The following is a 16000-nucleotide window of genomic DNA, read 5'->3' as shown; positions in this document are numbered from 1 at the left end:
TAGAAAACTGATGTTTGGGCGGCAATAGTTCTCTAAGAAGTTGGTGTTTTGAGATAGAAATGTGAATAATAAGAGTACAGCATTATTCTAGTTATTTATTTTTTGAAACTATATGAAGATTGATGTGAAAATACTCGCTGAAATTATTTTATTTTATTTTTTTGTTGCTACAAAAGCTAAATGAACAGTTAACACAGGGACACATGATTACAACTTGGACTTTTTAAATGTTGTTATTGTGCTGATTTTTTAAACTTCTGGAGAGGGAATTAATGTATGGATATATTTTCTTTATTATTCTAAAATGCACTTATCTTGCTTTCGGGGTTGGAGGAATAGTACGTTGTTAGTTTTCTAATTTTAATATCTGTTTTGGTGGCCGAAAGTCTTACTTTCTATTTTTACTCATATAAATGAGAGGAAAATGTGACGTCACCCTCCCTGTGGGTAGTGGTGAATGATTGGCCACGCCTCTGTGCGCGAGGAGGCAGGCGGTAACGTGAACGTCGGGGTGGTGGAGTCTGATAGAAGCTGCTTAGTGAAGAAACTACAGCAGAAGGAAACACACAGTCCTTTTTTTTTTGTTTTGCCAGAACATTCCCTTTAAAATGGCGTACCACAGTCCGTACAGAGCTCCACCGCCAAACAACGTGGCTCAGGACCAGACCTTTCTGTGGAATATCTTCCAGAGGTGAGTGGGGAGAAGGCGGCTCGTGTTGCTGCTGTCCGCCCGTCTCTCACTCCGCTCCGCAGTGGAACGCGGCTGTCGTTGGTAGCGCGCGGGGGCAGGAAGAGAGAGCGGGGCCGGGTGGCGGTGACACGGAACTGTTTCATTCACAACTCGTTTGTCTTTACTCTCACGTCCTCATCACTGTTCGTGTCTGAAAGCAGTGCTCCGCAGTTTAAATGTGCGCCTCGTCAGGTTTAAGGTTACCCGTTAAGCCACGGAGCTTCTAGGAAATACTACTGCACGTATATCCCACAGCTATTCACGTCACGCGGCTCGTGTGTCAGTGTCACGGAGCTGATTGTTGGCGTGACATGGTTCCCAGATGAAGTCACGGGCAATCAGCTGGTTCAATCTGCGAGCTGTCTCCCACAGCAGTGAGAGTTTACAAACTGGGGTCCAGGGACCTCCAGGAGTCCTTGAAGCCTTTTGTTCTGCCCCCCCCCCACAGAAAAATAGAGATTTAAGATCACTCATGTATTATGTATATCAGATAGAGATACGAGAGAATATTCCAGGACTGAATCTTTCAGTCTGCAACACATCTGCACCAAGTCAGCGGTAAAAAATCCTCTCAAGATGGGGTTTCCTCAAAAATCCTGACAGTTGTGATGTGGCTATATGACGCAGTGTGTGTCTATTTATGAGAGGCTGACATGAATGCACTGGAAAGCTCTGTCCGGCATAATAACCATAGGCCGTGTAATCAGTTCTTGGGCTGATGTCACAGTACCAGTGGCGGTTTACAACCACTGACAAGTCATCAATTTCTCCACAGCCTGAGTCAAAAGTGTGTCAGCAGCTGAGAAGGTCATAGTAGTAGGCAGAGAGGGGGGGGACACTTGATATGCTATGGCTCCTGGTAATAGTAAGCTATAGAGTTATGTAATACTGCAGAGGATTTTTTTCTCTCACTTTGCTTTCTCACAACATTGAGATGCTACACGCATTGCATGGCTCGAAGCACCCTTAACGAATTATTAATGTGCGGGGCGCCAAACCTCTTTATGAATCAGTTTGATGTACACATTCTGTCTCGTGATTACGTCACACAAGTACAATAATATGACTTTCATCAAGCCACACAGTCCTCTCTGCCTGTCACTGTGCTGCCTCATCTGCTGTCTCCTGGTATGTATCTGGTAGAGCGGTGCTGGATTTCCCCTCAGTCATGTGATCAGAGTCAATAGAGCATAGTAGGCCTCTCAATCTGTGTGTCTCACACACACACACACACACTTACCAATCAGTGACTCACAGTTCCCACTGTAGCGTTTTATCTTTGTGTATTCATTCAGATTAAGTCACACTATGCAACTCTCTTTATCCTGTCGAATCATGAATGTGTAACGACAGGAGAATGAGTCGAGTCAATTATTCTCAGCGGGTTTTAGTTCATAGTGAACGATGAAGGTATGGCTGACACCGAGTGAATCATGTGGAAGTCATTCGCTCAATGCCTGCTTTCATAATGAATGACGTTAGTGTGACAAACATGTTGCCACCCAGCCCTTCCAGTGTTCACAACATCAGTGTTTGAGTTGCATTTAGATCAACAACAGATATGTTGCTGTGCCAGTACGACAACATGTTTCTCTGATTGAATAACGCAGAACATTTTTGGGAAATCACATTCAAACTCGTTGGTGATAAATGAGAGGGAGTAAATTCACTTTTAGAATAAATGTACAGGAGTGAGTGAGATTCAACAGACAACCCTTTTTACATAAAGTCGAAGTTTATCACTGAAACGGACCCTTGACCTGATCCACAACTTAAAGTATAGATCCCAAAACTTAAAAAAGTAGCAATGGAAACTGACCGTTGCACCAGGATTTCCTTGGGAAGTTTTTTCTTCTTCCCGCTGTGGGAGCCACAATGACATAGTTTATGTGGAAAGCAGGACGAGCTTTGTTCCACAAGCCTTTTTCCAGCCCGGTTGCTTAATAGGAAACATTGAAACATGGGAAAATGTGAGCAGAGTGAGCGCGCCGGGGTGTTTGGTGTCGCGTCGTCCTGGAGTTTTACATACAAGCTCTGTATCTGACAGCGTTAAGATGGACACGCCAGATGGTTAACTGTCTGCGCTGCAGGCCAAGAGGCGGTTTTAATGATGGTTTCATTCGTCAGCTCGCTCTACGTAAAAAATCTGGCGAGTTAACTAACTTTACCTGAGGCTGACCGAGTGAGTTAGTGAGAAGGAAAAGAGGAGAGCTGTTTCTGTACACACATACTTCTTTGAGTTAATCCATCATGTTTGGTAAAGGTTGGGTACCACCCTCCTCACCTTCACTGTGACAAAGCTCTCATTTATGCAGACGTGCTGCGAGCTGGTTCCCCAAGGAGAGCAGTCGGGCCTCCTTATGTTTGTTTTTCTTTTGAATGCGGGGGGGGGGGGGGGAAGGTAAAGCGAGGAGCACATGTAACACTTGTAGCTGATCACCGTGCAGACAGCCACGAAGGCTGCAGACATGGAGGTTTAACCGCACATAAGGCGTCACAGCTGGGAGCGGAAGCCCAGCCCACAAAGTCAGCACTGGGACCGGACCGGGTGGGGGTTCCCCTGTCTCCTCCCCTCACTCTTTTTTTTTTGTCAGCTTGTTGAGTGTGCTCCGTGTCAACAGGTTGCTGAAGAACAACTGAGTCACTGGATGTGTGACTAAGCTACATTTCGAGACCCGTTATAACTTATGTGTCACAGTCCAGCCTGCTCATGTTTTTTTTGTATGTCTCTGTATCTCAGAGGAGGACTTTTCGGCGGACTGTTTCATAGCTGGTGTCTCAATAGCTGGATTGAACTTTAGGGAGACGGGTTTAACGATCAAAAGGAAAAGTACGCACAAAAGTAACGGCTTCGTCGTGATGTAGTTGCTGAGAACTAGATGCCGTTACAGCGTTCAGAATGAATGTGTCGTTATCTGAGGATGCTCATGCCAAGCTACCAGTGTGGAGTTTTATTATTGATCTAAAGCTGCTGCTTGTTGGTCAAGAGATGATGACGTGTCCACAAAGAAAGAAGACAAACAGAATAGAGGTTATTAACTTCTCCTCAACCTATTAATACAAGGTGTTTAATGGTCCCTTTGAGAAGATGGGACCAAGACAGACAAACATGTCACTCAGTATTTGTTCTTAATAGCGTGACGGCCTATATATCCTCCTATGACCTCTGGTGTGGCCTTGTGTCCTCTATTTGATTACTGCCATCACCTCCAGGTGTGCTCTTCAGCTCTTTTCAGATATACCTTAGAATACTGACAGAAGATGAAAAATCATCATCACATCAAGAACTACAGGAGGACTGCAATTATTATTCCAGTGTTGTGATAATCGATTCACCATTTAAGTTATTTTACCAGACACAGATGGCAAACTTTGTCTAGACTCTCTCTAGTGTGCGTTTGTTCTGTTTTCTCTGTTTTAAAGAATTATAAACGGAATATTTTTAGTTTGTTTACTGTTTGACTGTGATTTGTTATTGTGTTTCTTTGTAGTTACATAAATAATGAAATGGTGACATATTCTCTAAAAGGAAAGCGTGTTCATGTGTTCAGACAGAAAACATTTCATTATTTGAATTATTTGACAAAAGCATAAAATGACAGATTAATCAATAATGAAAATAATATCAAGCTGCAGCCCTGTCATTGATTAAACGGCCAATTACTGTCTTCATTATTCGATTAATCGCTACGTCTATGTCAAACTGGTTATATGTGGTTATACGGTCTAAACCACGGAACCACCACAGGCTCATGGAAGCTCTTTTATATAATGTTTAGTTTTGGTTTCTTTCTTTAAAGGAATGTTGCACTGTGACATTCTTGCAAGCTGATGCTGTATGCTGGTAGCACTTCAAGTTACACCGCCAACGTTGCCAACATTCAGTTTCACTTTTCGCTGTCTCAGGATCAATACCCCCCTCCCGCCTCCCCACCACACACACACACACACACACACACACACACACACACACACACACACACACACACACACACTTGGGGCTTGTCTGGCTGGTCCCAGGGGAGCTACAAGCGTACAAGCCGCCTTGTGTGTCCCGATCACAGAACTCCATTCACTCTCAGCGGACTGTTGAAACCCTAACACGCGCTCAGGGGGATAAAGTTTCCGCCGGCGAGCGTTTCATACCCGCTGCTATTGTGTGCCGGAGTGGGTGGGCGTGTGAAGTGGTTAACGCAGGCGCTATCTAATCTGTGTTTTCTTCTCCCCCAGGGTTGACAAGGATCGGAGTGGCGTGATATCAGACTCAGAGCTGCAGCAGGCCTTATCGAATGGTACGTATCAGTGTCTGACTGTTCTGCCACTCCCTTGTTTGTTTCTCTCTCCTTATACCTTCTTATTTCCGGTCTCCAATCTCTCATCCTTCTTGTCGTCTTCTCATTTTTTGATTCCTCCGTCTCCCTCCCATCCCCTCGCTATACACGCCGTCGCTTTCTGCCGCTCTTTGATTCGAGTAACTGCCGAGCTTAAGCAGAAAATGGATTGTGATTTTATTTTGATCCCCGCATGGCAGGTGAGCCGAAATACAAATGAAAGGAGTGTTATTTTTGTCCCGGGACAAAAGAGAAGCAGACGAAAAGTTTTATGATTGCAGCTTCAAAGAAAACACCCAGTGTCCCAGTGTTGACAGCCCACGCAGCGCTGTACCTGGTTGAAAGGGTTGCTGTGGACTTGTCACAGTCCACAGCAGTCCAAACAGTGGACTACATCTGGAGGGTCCCGCCATGACAACAAGTGTGAGGAGGGAAGGACCAGGAAGAGTTTTGTCTCTAGCCAGAGATGCAGTTCGGGTTATCACGCAGGTAGTTTCATTGAACGAGATCAATGCGCGACATTTAGTAAGTATGGATGCAGGCTTATTCTGTCCTTCTCCAAAACCAAAATAAAAGGGCAAAAGTACAAGGAACGGATAAAATGGTGTGCTTGATTGCTCAAACGTTAGCGAAGTGGCTTACTTTCTACAGTGGTTTGATGAACACATCATAAAAAGCCTTCTCTCTTGAAATGTTGAAAGGGAAACAGAGTGTTTGAAGAAAGGAACAGCATGAATCTAACCTCTGTCAAACTCCTGGAATGGGCGACTTCTTACTCTGTTGGAGATACAGACACTCTGGTTGTACAGCTTTGTTAGACTGAAGGTTCTTCCCTCAGTAACTATGTTGGGCTGAGCACAGACACTCTCATGCCAAGATGTCATTTTGCCTTGCCATCAAGTTACTCAAGGAAATAAGGTTACTTACCGTCAGATGTTTGTTTACAACAGATAAAAATGAGCGGCTGCTACCAGAAATGTTCTGGCTGCAGTTCTTTGATCAAGGTTATGTAGCTTTGCCGGCTAAAAAAAATCTGTGCATTTTGCCAACTTCCGTACGTGAACATGGAATCAGGCGACACCCAAAAATGCTTTGCTTTCACACGCTCAGTTCATTTTGATCTGATGTATTTTAGCCGATACGATCGTTTTGGTCACATGACTTTACGTAACCACTACTCGGCTAAAGGTGGACGAGAGTCCGGCGTGATGGCGTTCAGTTGTCTCAGTTAGACACTTGTTAGAAACCGCCTTTTTTAAGACTCGCAAAGCTTCAAAATTCTCGAGTATTGCCGTATTTTACGTCGTATAACAAACCGTTGAAATCTCTTAAGTTAAGTTAACCACAGACCTTATGTCTAAACAGTAACCCGTCGACCCCGAGACAAGGGAACTGGAACTCCAAAAAATCTCAACTAATTTCTGGGTTTTCGGACTCCTTCCTGCAGCGCTCTGTAGTGAACAGTCCATTTAAATACATCTTGTACTCCAACAAGGAGTGTTTGGTTTGCTGCAGATTGTAGAAAGATTGAAGACTGAGGGGAAGCAATTCACTTCTCTCCGGGGCCTTGTAAACAAGGATACTTGTAATTCTCCAAGACGGTTTGGGGAGCAGTGTTGAATAAATGATACAGGTCCTCTTCTCCGCTCAAACCCTGGCGAGTGAAATCCGTGTTCCACTGGTGAAGTATCCGTCTTCGTGCCCACCAACAGCCCAGCACCAGCGTCGCCTCTTGACCTTCCTCGCTGCTGGCTTGAAACGCCATCGTGATTAATGAGACGCGTATTTCGGAGGCTGATGTTTTTTGCCTTCTCATTAAAATATAACGTGGTCCCCTCGACAAGTTTGTGGCTGAATTGCTCAGGCGGCTTTTCAAAGACTTTTGAACAGATTACTCTCCTCAGAAAGTCGTTTTTCTTTCTTTCTGGGCACTTCAGAGGAGGAAAAAAAAAAAGTGTTGAAGCCGCAGCGAAGGAAGCTGTTATCAGGCTGCGCAGTGGCTCCGGCTCGGCATACTGATTAGTGTGTGTTTGTGTGTGTGTGTGTTTGTGTGTGTGTGTGTGTGTGTGTTTCAATTTCAACTCAATTCCACTCATTTGTAGAGGCCAAAATCACAAATTTGCCTCAGAGGGCTTTACAATCTGTACAGCATCCTCCGTGCTTGGGCCCTCACATCGGATAATCTGCAGCACAGAAAACACTCCACGCTGGAGTACAAGTACAAGATTTCTTTGAATGATGTTCACTACAGAGTGCTGCAGGAAGGAGTCCTCAAACCCAGAAATGAGTTGGCATCAGTGTTGTCACTTCCGGTTTCCTCCTCTGGAAGTCGATGGGTTTTTGGTTGCATGCATGAAATAAGGTCTGTGGTTAACTTAGCTTAAGTGATTTTAACGTATGTAGATCATTTATAGCCTAGCGTTAGCCTTTTACTTCTGGCAATTACATTTACACTTAATACCATTAAAGTGGCGATCATTTGTAAAGATTTTCTTCCTAGTATCCGAAACATTTTGTTTGCCACAGAGCTTATTTTCTGCTAAAATAAATCAGATCAAAATGAACTGAACTCTACTCTCTCAGCCCGCTTGTGTCTTATATCTACTCTCTTTCATCACTGCGTGAAATATGCGATGCGTGTGAATGCGAAACATTTGTGGGTGTTGCCTGACATAATACGCGGAAGTTGGCAAAGTACACAGATTCTTTAGGCGCTAGAAGAACAAAGAACGACATACAGAGCATTTAATGAACCCAGTAGCCGCCTCTCATTTGTATCTGTTGTGAACAAACATCTCTGACGGTAAGTAACCTTATTTCCTTGAGTGACTTGAGGGCAAGCCAAAATGACATCTTGGCATGCGAGTATCTGTGCTCAGCCCAACATAGTTACTGTGGGAAGAACCTTCACTCTAACAAAGCTGTACAACCAGAGTGTCTGTATCTCCAATCACTCCAACGCATGAACAGGCGTGTTTATCTTCAGTATGCTGTTCATTTTCTCTGCATCTATTGCGTGTATGTGTGAGTTTGTTCGGTGTTGTGTATATGTGCACCTTGCTGTGTGTGTGTGTGTGTGTGTGTGTGTGTGTCTGTGTGTGTGTGTGTGTGTGTGTGTGAGACCAGCAGGTTTGCCGGTCCTGTCTCCATCAGTTCATTAGGCTCACTGTGATGTGACACAGAGCCAGTGAGGCTGAACACACACACACACACTGCACTATATCCTGTCCTGCAGTTTGCTCGCTAAAGCCACCAACCGTGCCTCTGCCTGCCTGTCTGTCTGCCTGTCTGTCTGCTATTGACGCTGCAGATACTTCTTTTATTTACATCACACCATCAACCAAGCGTTGTCTTGACCCCCTCCCTTACGGGAGCAGAGAGTATCAAGGCCCAGGAGGCCGGGGCTTTGCTGCTGCTGTTCCCTCTCCTCCCTCCTCTGCTGCACCACACGCTCTCTCTTATTCTTATCTCACCTTTCAGCACTCTGCCTTCAATCCAAGTCTTTCTGCACTGTGGCTCTATGCTCCCTGTGAACATGTCACTTTTTTTCCTCGTGTCACAAACTCTTCTTTTGCTTGTATTCATTTAGAAGCTAGCGCAAAACATGACTACATGCAGCATCCCTCTCCTCTCCTCTCTTATCTCCCACATTCCTCAGGAGGCCATGGCACCGTCTCGTTGCCTGCTGTGTCCTCTGTCTGTTAGTCCTCCCTCACTCTATCGTCTCCCATTTTTCTCTCGCCCATGCTACTTTTACTTAGTCCCACTTTTTCTACTCTTTCTCTCCATTCCCCCCTCCCCCTCTCTCCCCCTCTCCATCCCTCCTGGGTGTGACAGTATCCTCCCTGATGAGACACCGATTGGCTGTGTGCCGCTCCAGTGTATGCGCATGCCTGTGTCGTGTGTCGGTGCTGTGCCGGTTGCTATAAATATAGAATGTTTTGGCCTCCCATCGCTCAGCGGTGAGCAGACATCATACCGACTTGCCGTCATGCCCCCCCCCCCCACTACTCTCCCCGCGCACACAGATTTATCCTCCTCCACCAGTTATTTATTTAAGTGTGTAGGAGCTGTAATAGCCACTAAAATTGCTGATACGATTGAGGGAGCACGGGGCAGATTGCAGAGTAGGCTGAATAATGGCAGGACTCCAGGAGCTCGCTCAACAACTCTTACCTTTAAAACTCCGTTTTCACTTCGGTTGAGTTAGATGATCGCACCGAGCGTGCATTTCTGTTAGCCAGTGTTGAGCTGTAGAAGACCCTGTACGTTTTAGCTAACGGTCTGAGGCAGCGCTGCTGCTCTGTGTCTCTCACAGCAGGACTATTGTCTGGCAGAAACCACAAAAACACACAACCGGACCCATTGACTAGTGACTGTTTCTAATGGGTTATGACACGTGAGCAAGGATTTGGCTCGGTCCTGGTGGTTGTTAATATTAATGTATAAACGCTCCTGCCTCATCAGATTGGCCACAGTCAGATGGCTGAGAGGACTACTCAACATGTTCGAATGCTCCTTCATGCTTTCATGCAACACTGTGGGGACATCGGCTAAATGGAAGTCTGAATCATTAAATTCTTCTTGTTTTGGGGCCAAAATTTGGTGTCTGAATTGTTCTGTTTTTATCTCTGTTAAAATAGCCACTATGAAAGGAAAGAAGAAAACATTTGGACGGTTAGAAATAAGAATTTCAGCTCTAGAAATACAAGATGGCGATGGTGATTAGGCTGATTTTAAGAATGGTGGATGTGATGATGTCGACCCCCCTTTTTTTCATTTTGCCTAAATGTTTAATGTAAACTGTAATTATCTTTTACATCTCAGAGTCTAACCGTTAGCTTGGGAAAACAGAATTTAGCTTACGTGTGTGTTGGTTCACGCCTGTGAAACTACTTAAAGATGTATGGCTGTAAATGTGGGCTCTCTGTACAAGTTAAAGTGTGTGTGTGCGTGTGTGTGTGTGTGTGTGTGTGTACAAGTGTCTCACTGAGCTCCAGCAAGGCCGTTATACGTATGTGTGTACGCTGCGGTCGCTTCACCCTGTTTTTCCACCAGCCTGCCTCTCGCCTCACCTCCTATATTCCCTCCCTCTCTCTCTCTCTCTCCCCTCCTCCTCACTTCTCTGTCTCCATCTCCCCACCGGCGGTTGGGCTCGCCAGTGAGAGAGCCCAGTGTGTGGACCGGACAGAGGGAGCGTTGTCGCTGTTTGCCATCAGAGGCACTCAAACCAATATGGCCACCGAACTCTGGGCAGCCGCAGTCCGTCTGGCAAACATTGGTGACCTCACAGCTCGCTACTGGTGTGAAGTGTGTGTGTGTATGTGTGTGTATGGATGGAGAGGTCACAGCTTGTTCCTCTTCTCTCGGCCTCTGGTCATTTCTCTGATGGCTCTAGTGCTGTAGCAACATTTATTCAGACGTTACAGAAGGATTTCTGACGTCTCTCTGTGTGTGTGTCCTTGTCCGTCTGATAGGCTGGCCGTCTTTCCATTTTTAACATTTTGACCGTGGTCAGATAATGCAGCCCGGCCTACATATATGGCTGATATTAGCTTAGTGCAGATATGTCTGCATCAGTGTTCGGGGTGCGCCGGATCACAAAACTCTTGACTTTTTGAGTCACGGATCGGATGAGCAGAATTTAGCTTTTTAGAGATTCTCTGATCATATTTTTTTGATCTATTACCGATCGAATGTCAGGTAGAATATTTTTCAGTCATATGTTCATAAACCAAAGTTTAGTAAACTAGAAAAATACATTAAAATCTCAACCTCATGATGGCGCAAGAGAAAAGAATCAAAGGATCACCGAAGTCAGTATTCATCCTCTGAGAAACACGAAAGTCAAACTTGAATGGCAATCCATGAAATAAATAATAATAAATATATGTCAAAGTGATGAACCGACTGACTGCCAGTTCTACGGCAACATCAGTAGTTTGGCTGAATAACTACATAAGAATGAGCCTTTTTTTATTATTATTTAGAAGTGTGGAGAGAGCATTATACACATGTGGCTTATGCCAACAAAAAGAATCTGTGTTTACAGATTTCACTGTTAATGAAATCTGTGAACAGATTGTTAATGCCTCCTGGTGTGATCAGATGGGACAAATAGCATTCACAGCTAGTGAAACACATTCCATAGACATAAAATGCTGTCGTCAGCTGGTCAGACAATAGTTTTCTTTTATTAAAAGAATCATCTTGATGTTTTCATCAGACTGCACTGCAGCAAATACACACATCAGTTACGTTGACTCGCTGCTACAAATTGGTCTGGCATCACCGCGCCTATGATCCTGTATTGTCTGTGTGCTTTGAGATCAGCGCTCCAAATAGCTAGTTTTAAGAATATGGATTCTGGCCCAAACCCCAGCTTCAGGCCTGGTCCCAGATCAGCTCTACCCACAGCGCTAGACAGCCTCCAGCATCGATAAAGCAAAGCAAGGAAGTCAAATCCGGACCGCTTTATTTCTATTTATAGTTTCTATATTTCATTTAGCTTACCACCTTTTTATTCAAATGAGGTTGAAGTTGTATCAAAAGCTGTTACGGCTCACACTGCAAACTTACTGCGGGCGTAGATTAGCTGTGGAGGGAAATAGAAAAGCAAGCAGTCAGAAGCAACACGGTGAGGAAAAGGCTTCACGCTGCTCTAGGGTCTGCGGGTAGAGTCAGCAGCTCCAGAGTTCAGGTTACTGCAACAAGAAGCTCCTTCTCCTCTCATCTGGTTATCTCTCCTCTTATTGCGTTTGCTTCTCCTTTTTGTGTTTTTTGAACTTGTTGTCTCGTGTTGTCTCTTCCCTGCGTCCTCCCACTCACCCTTCTCTTTTATTTCTGGTCCCAAACTGCCGGGCCTCTCTATAATAAAGGGAGATGATGAGTCAGCAAGGATTTAGATGCTCTGATAAATCTCAGCGTGTTGAGAGTTGAGAGTGTGACGAGGGATATAAAGTACAAACACCCTGCTGGACTAAAGCCCAGTCAGTGTTTTTCTGGTCATATCAATGGCAGGTATACTCACATAAGATTGAAGAGTTTGTCCCGTAGATGAAAAATAACCATTTTTGTGTGTTTGAGGGGGGAAAAGGCCCAAAACATGTCACAAAACTCAGCTGCTTTCAAGACACTTAACAACTTGCATTTTACTTCTACGGTTGTGATAAGACTTTATTTCTGTTCCTAAACAAAGACAAAGGATTGACCCGTCCTTCATTTCGGAGATAATGACATATTAGCAACCGCAGCAGCTTTATTCCCATGATGCTTTGCCTCGCGGTAACCCGTCTGCTTCTTGGCTGGCTACCTGATTCCCCTCATGATTGGGAATACTGGGTGTTCCTCAGACTACCTTCTGTAATCTACTCCAATCAACGGGAAATAAAAAGTCATGTCTGCCTGTGATGGAGACCGAGAACGTGGAAAGCAGCTGTGGTCTGATCTGCTTTCTGTCAATACAATCAATACAATTCTGTCTGTTTCGTTACTTTATATCTGTGCAGTTCATAAACACATTTCAATTGGATGGTAATCTGCATAAAGAAAAAGAACGTGCCGACTATGAGACTGCATATGAGCTTTTATTCCCTCATAACTGACTTTCTCTGGTGTTTTATCACCTTCTCTTCTGGCTCGTTAACTGCTAGAACAACTGAAGTTTTTACTGTTTTTGGTTTTGTTGTTCTTCCACTAGACACTCACTCTGGTCTCACTCTGGCTGGAATGTTTTTAACTGGTATCCTTCTGTCTCACAGGCACATGGACTCCTTTCAACCCGGTGACGGTGCGCTCCGTCATATGTAAGTAGCAGCTGACGCTGACCCAACTTTTACTCAAACCCTTGTTGTCCTCAGACTATGCTGAGTGGTTTTATTTGCCTCCTCTTCCTCATGACAACTGGATAAATGCATTACGGTGTGAGCAATGTGAGGGCTTTGGCTTCAGTAACTGCTGCTGTGGTGGAACCCTGCAGCCATCAATAACAGAAGGAGGGGAGAGCATCAGCAGGAAAACGGGAGAGTTGGGTCTCAAAAGACGACAGCCGACTGCCTCAGACTCCAAATATTGATCTGCGCTCTTAAAGCAGTTGTAATATACAGCGGAGGTTAAAAACTTTAAACTCAGCAGTGTGGTTGAGGACTTATTTTACCGTGTATAGCTAAATATGTTCCAGTTTAGACTAAATGAGTTCCGAACATCTTCCCCTGTGGTCTTCCACATCTTCCTGCTGTTCCATGCTCAGTAAATCCGTCCCCACAGCAAGAAGCCTACCCTGTGCTAACGCTCCCTTTTGTTGGGAGGTAATTGGATTGAACCGCATGAGGTTGAGGAGTGTAGCATCGATGATGGAGCGGTCTTCTCCCTCCGTTTATAATCTTATGGACCTTTTTTCGTTTCCTCCTCCCTCAGCCATGTTTGACAGGGAGAACAAAGGCGGGGTGAACTTCAGCGAGTTCGGCGGCGTGTGGAAGTACGTCACGGACTGGCAGAACATCTTCAGGAACTACGACCGGGACAACTCCGGCTTCATCGATAAGAACGAGCTCAAACTGGCTCTGACTGGATTCGGTATGCAGCAAAGTATGCTTGTTTATTACATTCGGTGATAATGGTGGAAGGCTTCATAGCCGTTTCTAGGAATGTCCTTTCTCTTGGGTTCAAAAGGTCAGAGTTTGTCTTCTTAGTAAGCCTGTGTGTGTTTGGATTGATCAGCATGCCTTTGGAAGTCGTTTTATTAAAAGGAATAGTTTTCTAATTTCGCTCGTGCAAATCTCTTGTTGGGTCTTTTTACGTCGCAGGTTCCAGCTTTCCATTTACGATGCAGAAACAAACAAACAATCACAAAAATCATTTATCTCTCAGACGAAGCTAACATGATGTAACTAACACATGAATACAACTGTTCAGTTTATGTTTTATTATGCATGATTTCTATTAATGTTTGTGCTGTCTGAGTGTGTCTACAGGGACTAACTAATAAGTCCAGTTCACTGTTTACGTCCTGTTTGCCGCTGTGTGCAGGCTACCGTCTATCCGATCAGTTCTACAACACGCTGATAGAGAAGTTCGACCGCCAGAGGAAGGGACAGGTCGCCTTCGATGACTTCATCCAGTGCTGTATTGTACTACAGGTAACCGATTCACACTAGATCCAAATGAAGCAGTAGCACAGGAAGTCCTTCTGGTTTACTACTTGCATCACAAAGAGCCTGCTCTTGTATTAATAAGATTCAAAGGGGGGAGTTTTATTTATGCATATTTTAAGAAAGGCATTACGGTCCTCCCTTTTACATTATTAATCCCCCGTTGAAGTTCCACTCGAGCTTGTATGTTCCGTTTCAGTGGTTTTCACACAATTGTAATAGAAGCTGCCAAGCGTAGCTGTAGCCTTTGACTAATAGAGAAGCAGCTCTTCAGGTACACCGGGAGAGTAATATAACCGCAGCTTCCTCAGACCTATATTCAAATGAATAACCTTGTGTTGATACACCCACGTCTTCTGAAGTGTCGGGTAAAGAATTCAAGCACTTGCTTTTCAGTGACTCGCTGTTGAATGTTAGCTGCGGTAGTAAATGCATGAAATGTGATGATGATAGTGTTGTAAAATCGAGAGTGAAAGAGTTGAAACGAGGATGTTTCAATAGCACACTCCGTATCAGTGTGAATAGATGTTTGTCCACGTTGGAGCAATGAGACCTTGAGATGAGAACGAGAAGTTAAAGTCACTGTTTTTCACTCTCTTTCCGCAGAGGTTGACCGACGTGTTCAGGCGTTACGATACAGACCAGGACGGCTGGATCCAGGTTTCATATGAACAATATCTATCCATGGTCTTCAATATAGTATAACGCATACGGATCATCACAAAAGAGCACAACTGGACACAACTGTGCCAAAGCTACCGGCACCTCCCAGATGTCGGCCTTGGTGGACACTACAAGATTTTTTTTTTGTTTTAAACCTAATTTTTAGCCCCAGTTGGGCTGTTTCACACAAATTTATAAAATACACAGAAGAGAACGTAAAGGAACCTTCAGTTGTTTGCGGTTGTAATACCCTCCAGATGAAAGTATTTGTCTGGAGGTACAACTGCCTGTGAAAAAAAAAATCTTGTAGTGTTTTGTCTGATGACAAATCTGAACTACGTCTGTGCTGGGGGTGGGAAACTTCATGGACACAACCTGTCTTTCTGTCTGTCTTTCTGTCTGTTGTTGTCAACAAACTTTTCAACGTCTTAACTTTTAATTGATACAATTAAAAAAAAAAAGAAAAGAAAAGAAAAACTCTGTTGAGACTAAAAATGATGCATTGTAAATATGATTTTAGATGCATTGCATGCTTGCCAGGGAAATTTAGCCCCACGTTGAAGCATGCTTTCCCTTTCTCTCGTCTTTTCCTCAGCCCTATTTTGCTCAAAGCCATGTTTACAAAAGCGGTGAAGGCAGGTGATGTGCTGCCTTGCGATTCACTGACATGCCAGCTTACATGCCATATTTGTACAAACTTATTTTTAACTGCAAAATCAAATGTTAGACCATTTAATTTTTGGTAGAGGGTAAGCATAATGCCTTTTAGTGTGGCTAATTTTTTTGTGCATGATGCCTTAACATGTGTAAAAAGAACACAAAAGAGAAATCTTTTATTAAAAAAAAATAAAGAAAATCGGGTGTGGAGTTTTTTTTTTTGGATCATTTATAGGAGCGTAGAGCTGCGTTGCATTGCAGATGAAACAGTTGACCTGCAGAGCGGCTCAATGTCGCCCTCTGCTGGACGCCGGTAGTTTCTACCACCGCAATGCACCAACACGAGACCCAGAACCATGAGTGCATTGTTCTTGTTTCTGTGGGGGAGTATAAAAGTGTTGCACCTGCATATAAGTTAGCAAGCATGCTGCAAAAAGGAGAACACGCTCCTTTTTTATTTTTGAGTGATG

The 16000-nt window shown here is 44.3% G+C and overlaps 1 protein-coding gene across 2 annotated transcripts; it reads left to right on the top strand.

Moving 5' to 3' along the window:
• Positions 1 to 504: 504 nt before the first annotated feature.
• Positions 505 to 15722, top strand: pdcd6 (programmed cell death 6). Of its 2 annotated transcripts, none has more exons than XM_079181913.1 (6): positions 505 to 691; positions 4961 to 5022; positions 12822 to 12866; positions 13477 to 13635; positions 14089 to 14198; positions 14817 to 15722. In XM_079181913.1, the coding sequence occupies exons 1-6, from the start codon at positions 609 to 611 to the stop codon at positions 14913 to 14915; spliced, it is 558 nt and encodes a 185-aa protein (XP_079038039.1). In that variant the 5' UTR covers positions 505 to 608; the 3' UTR covers positions 14916 to 15722. The 2 variants fall into 2 exon arrangements, with proteins under 2 accessions (XP_079038039.1, XP_079038038.1); XM_079181912.1 differs by having other exon boundaries at positions 13477 to 13647.
• The last annotated feature ends 278 nt before the right edge of the window (positions 15723 to 16000 follow it).

Source organism: Pholis gunnellus (assembly GCF_910591455.1).
Source record: "Pholis gunnellus genome assembly, chromosome: 20".
NCBI lineage: Eukaryota > Metazoa > Chordata > Actinopteri > Perciformes > Pholidae > Pholis > Pholis gunnellus.
The sequence above is the reverse complement of the archived record's forward strand: the minus strand, read 5'-3'. Positions and strand labels throughout refer to the sequence as shown.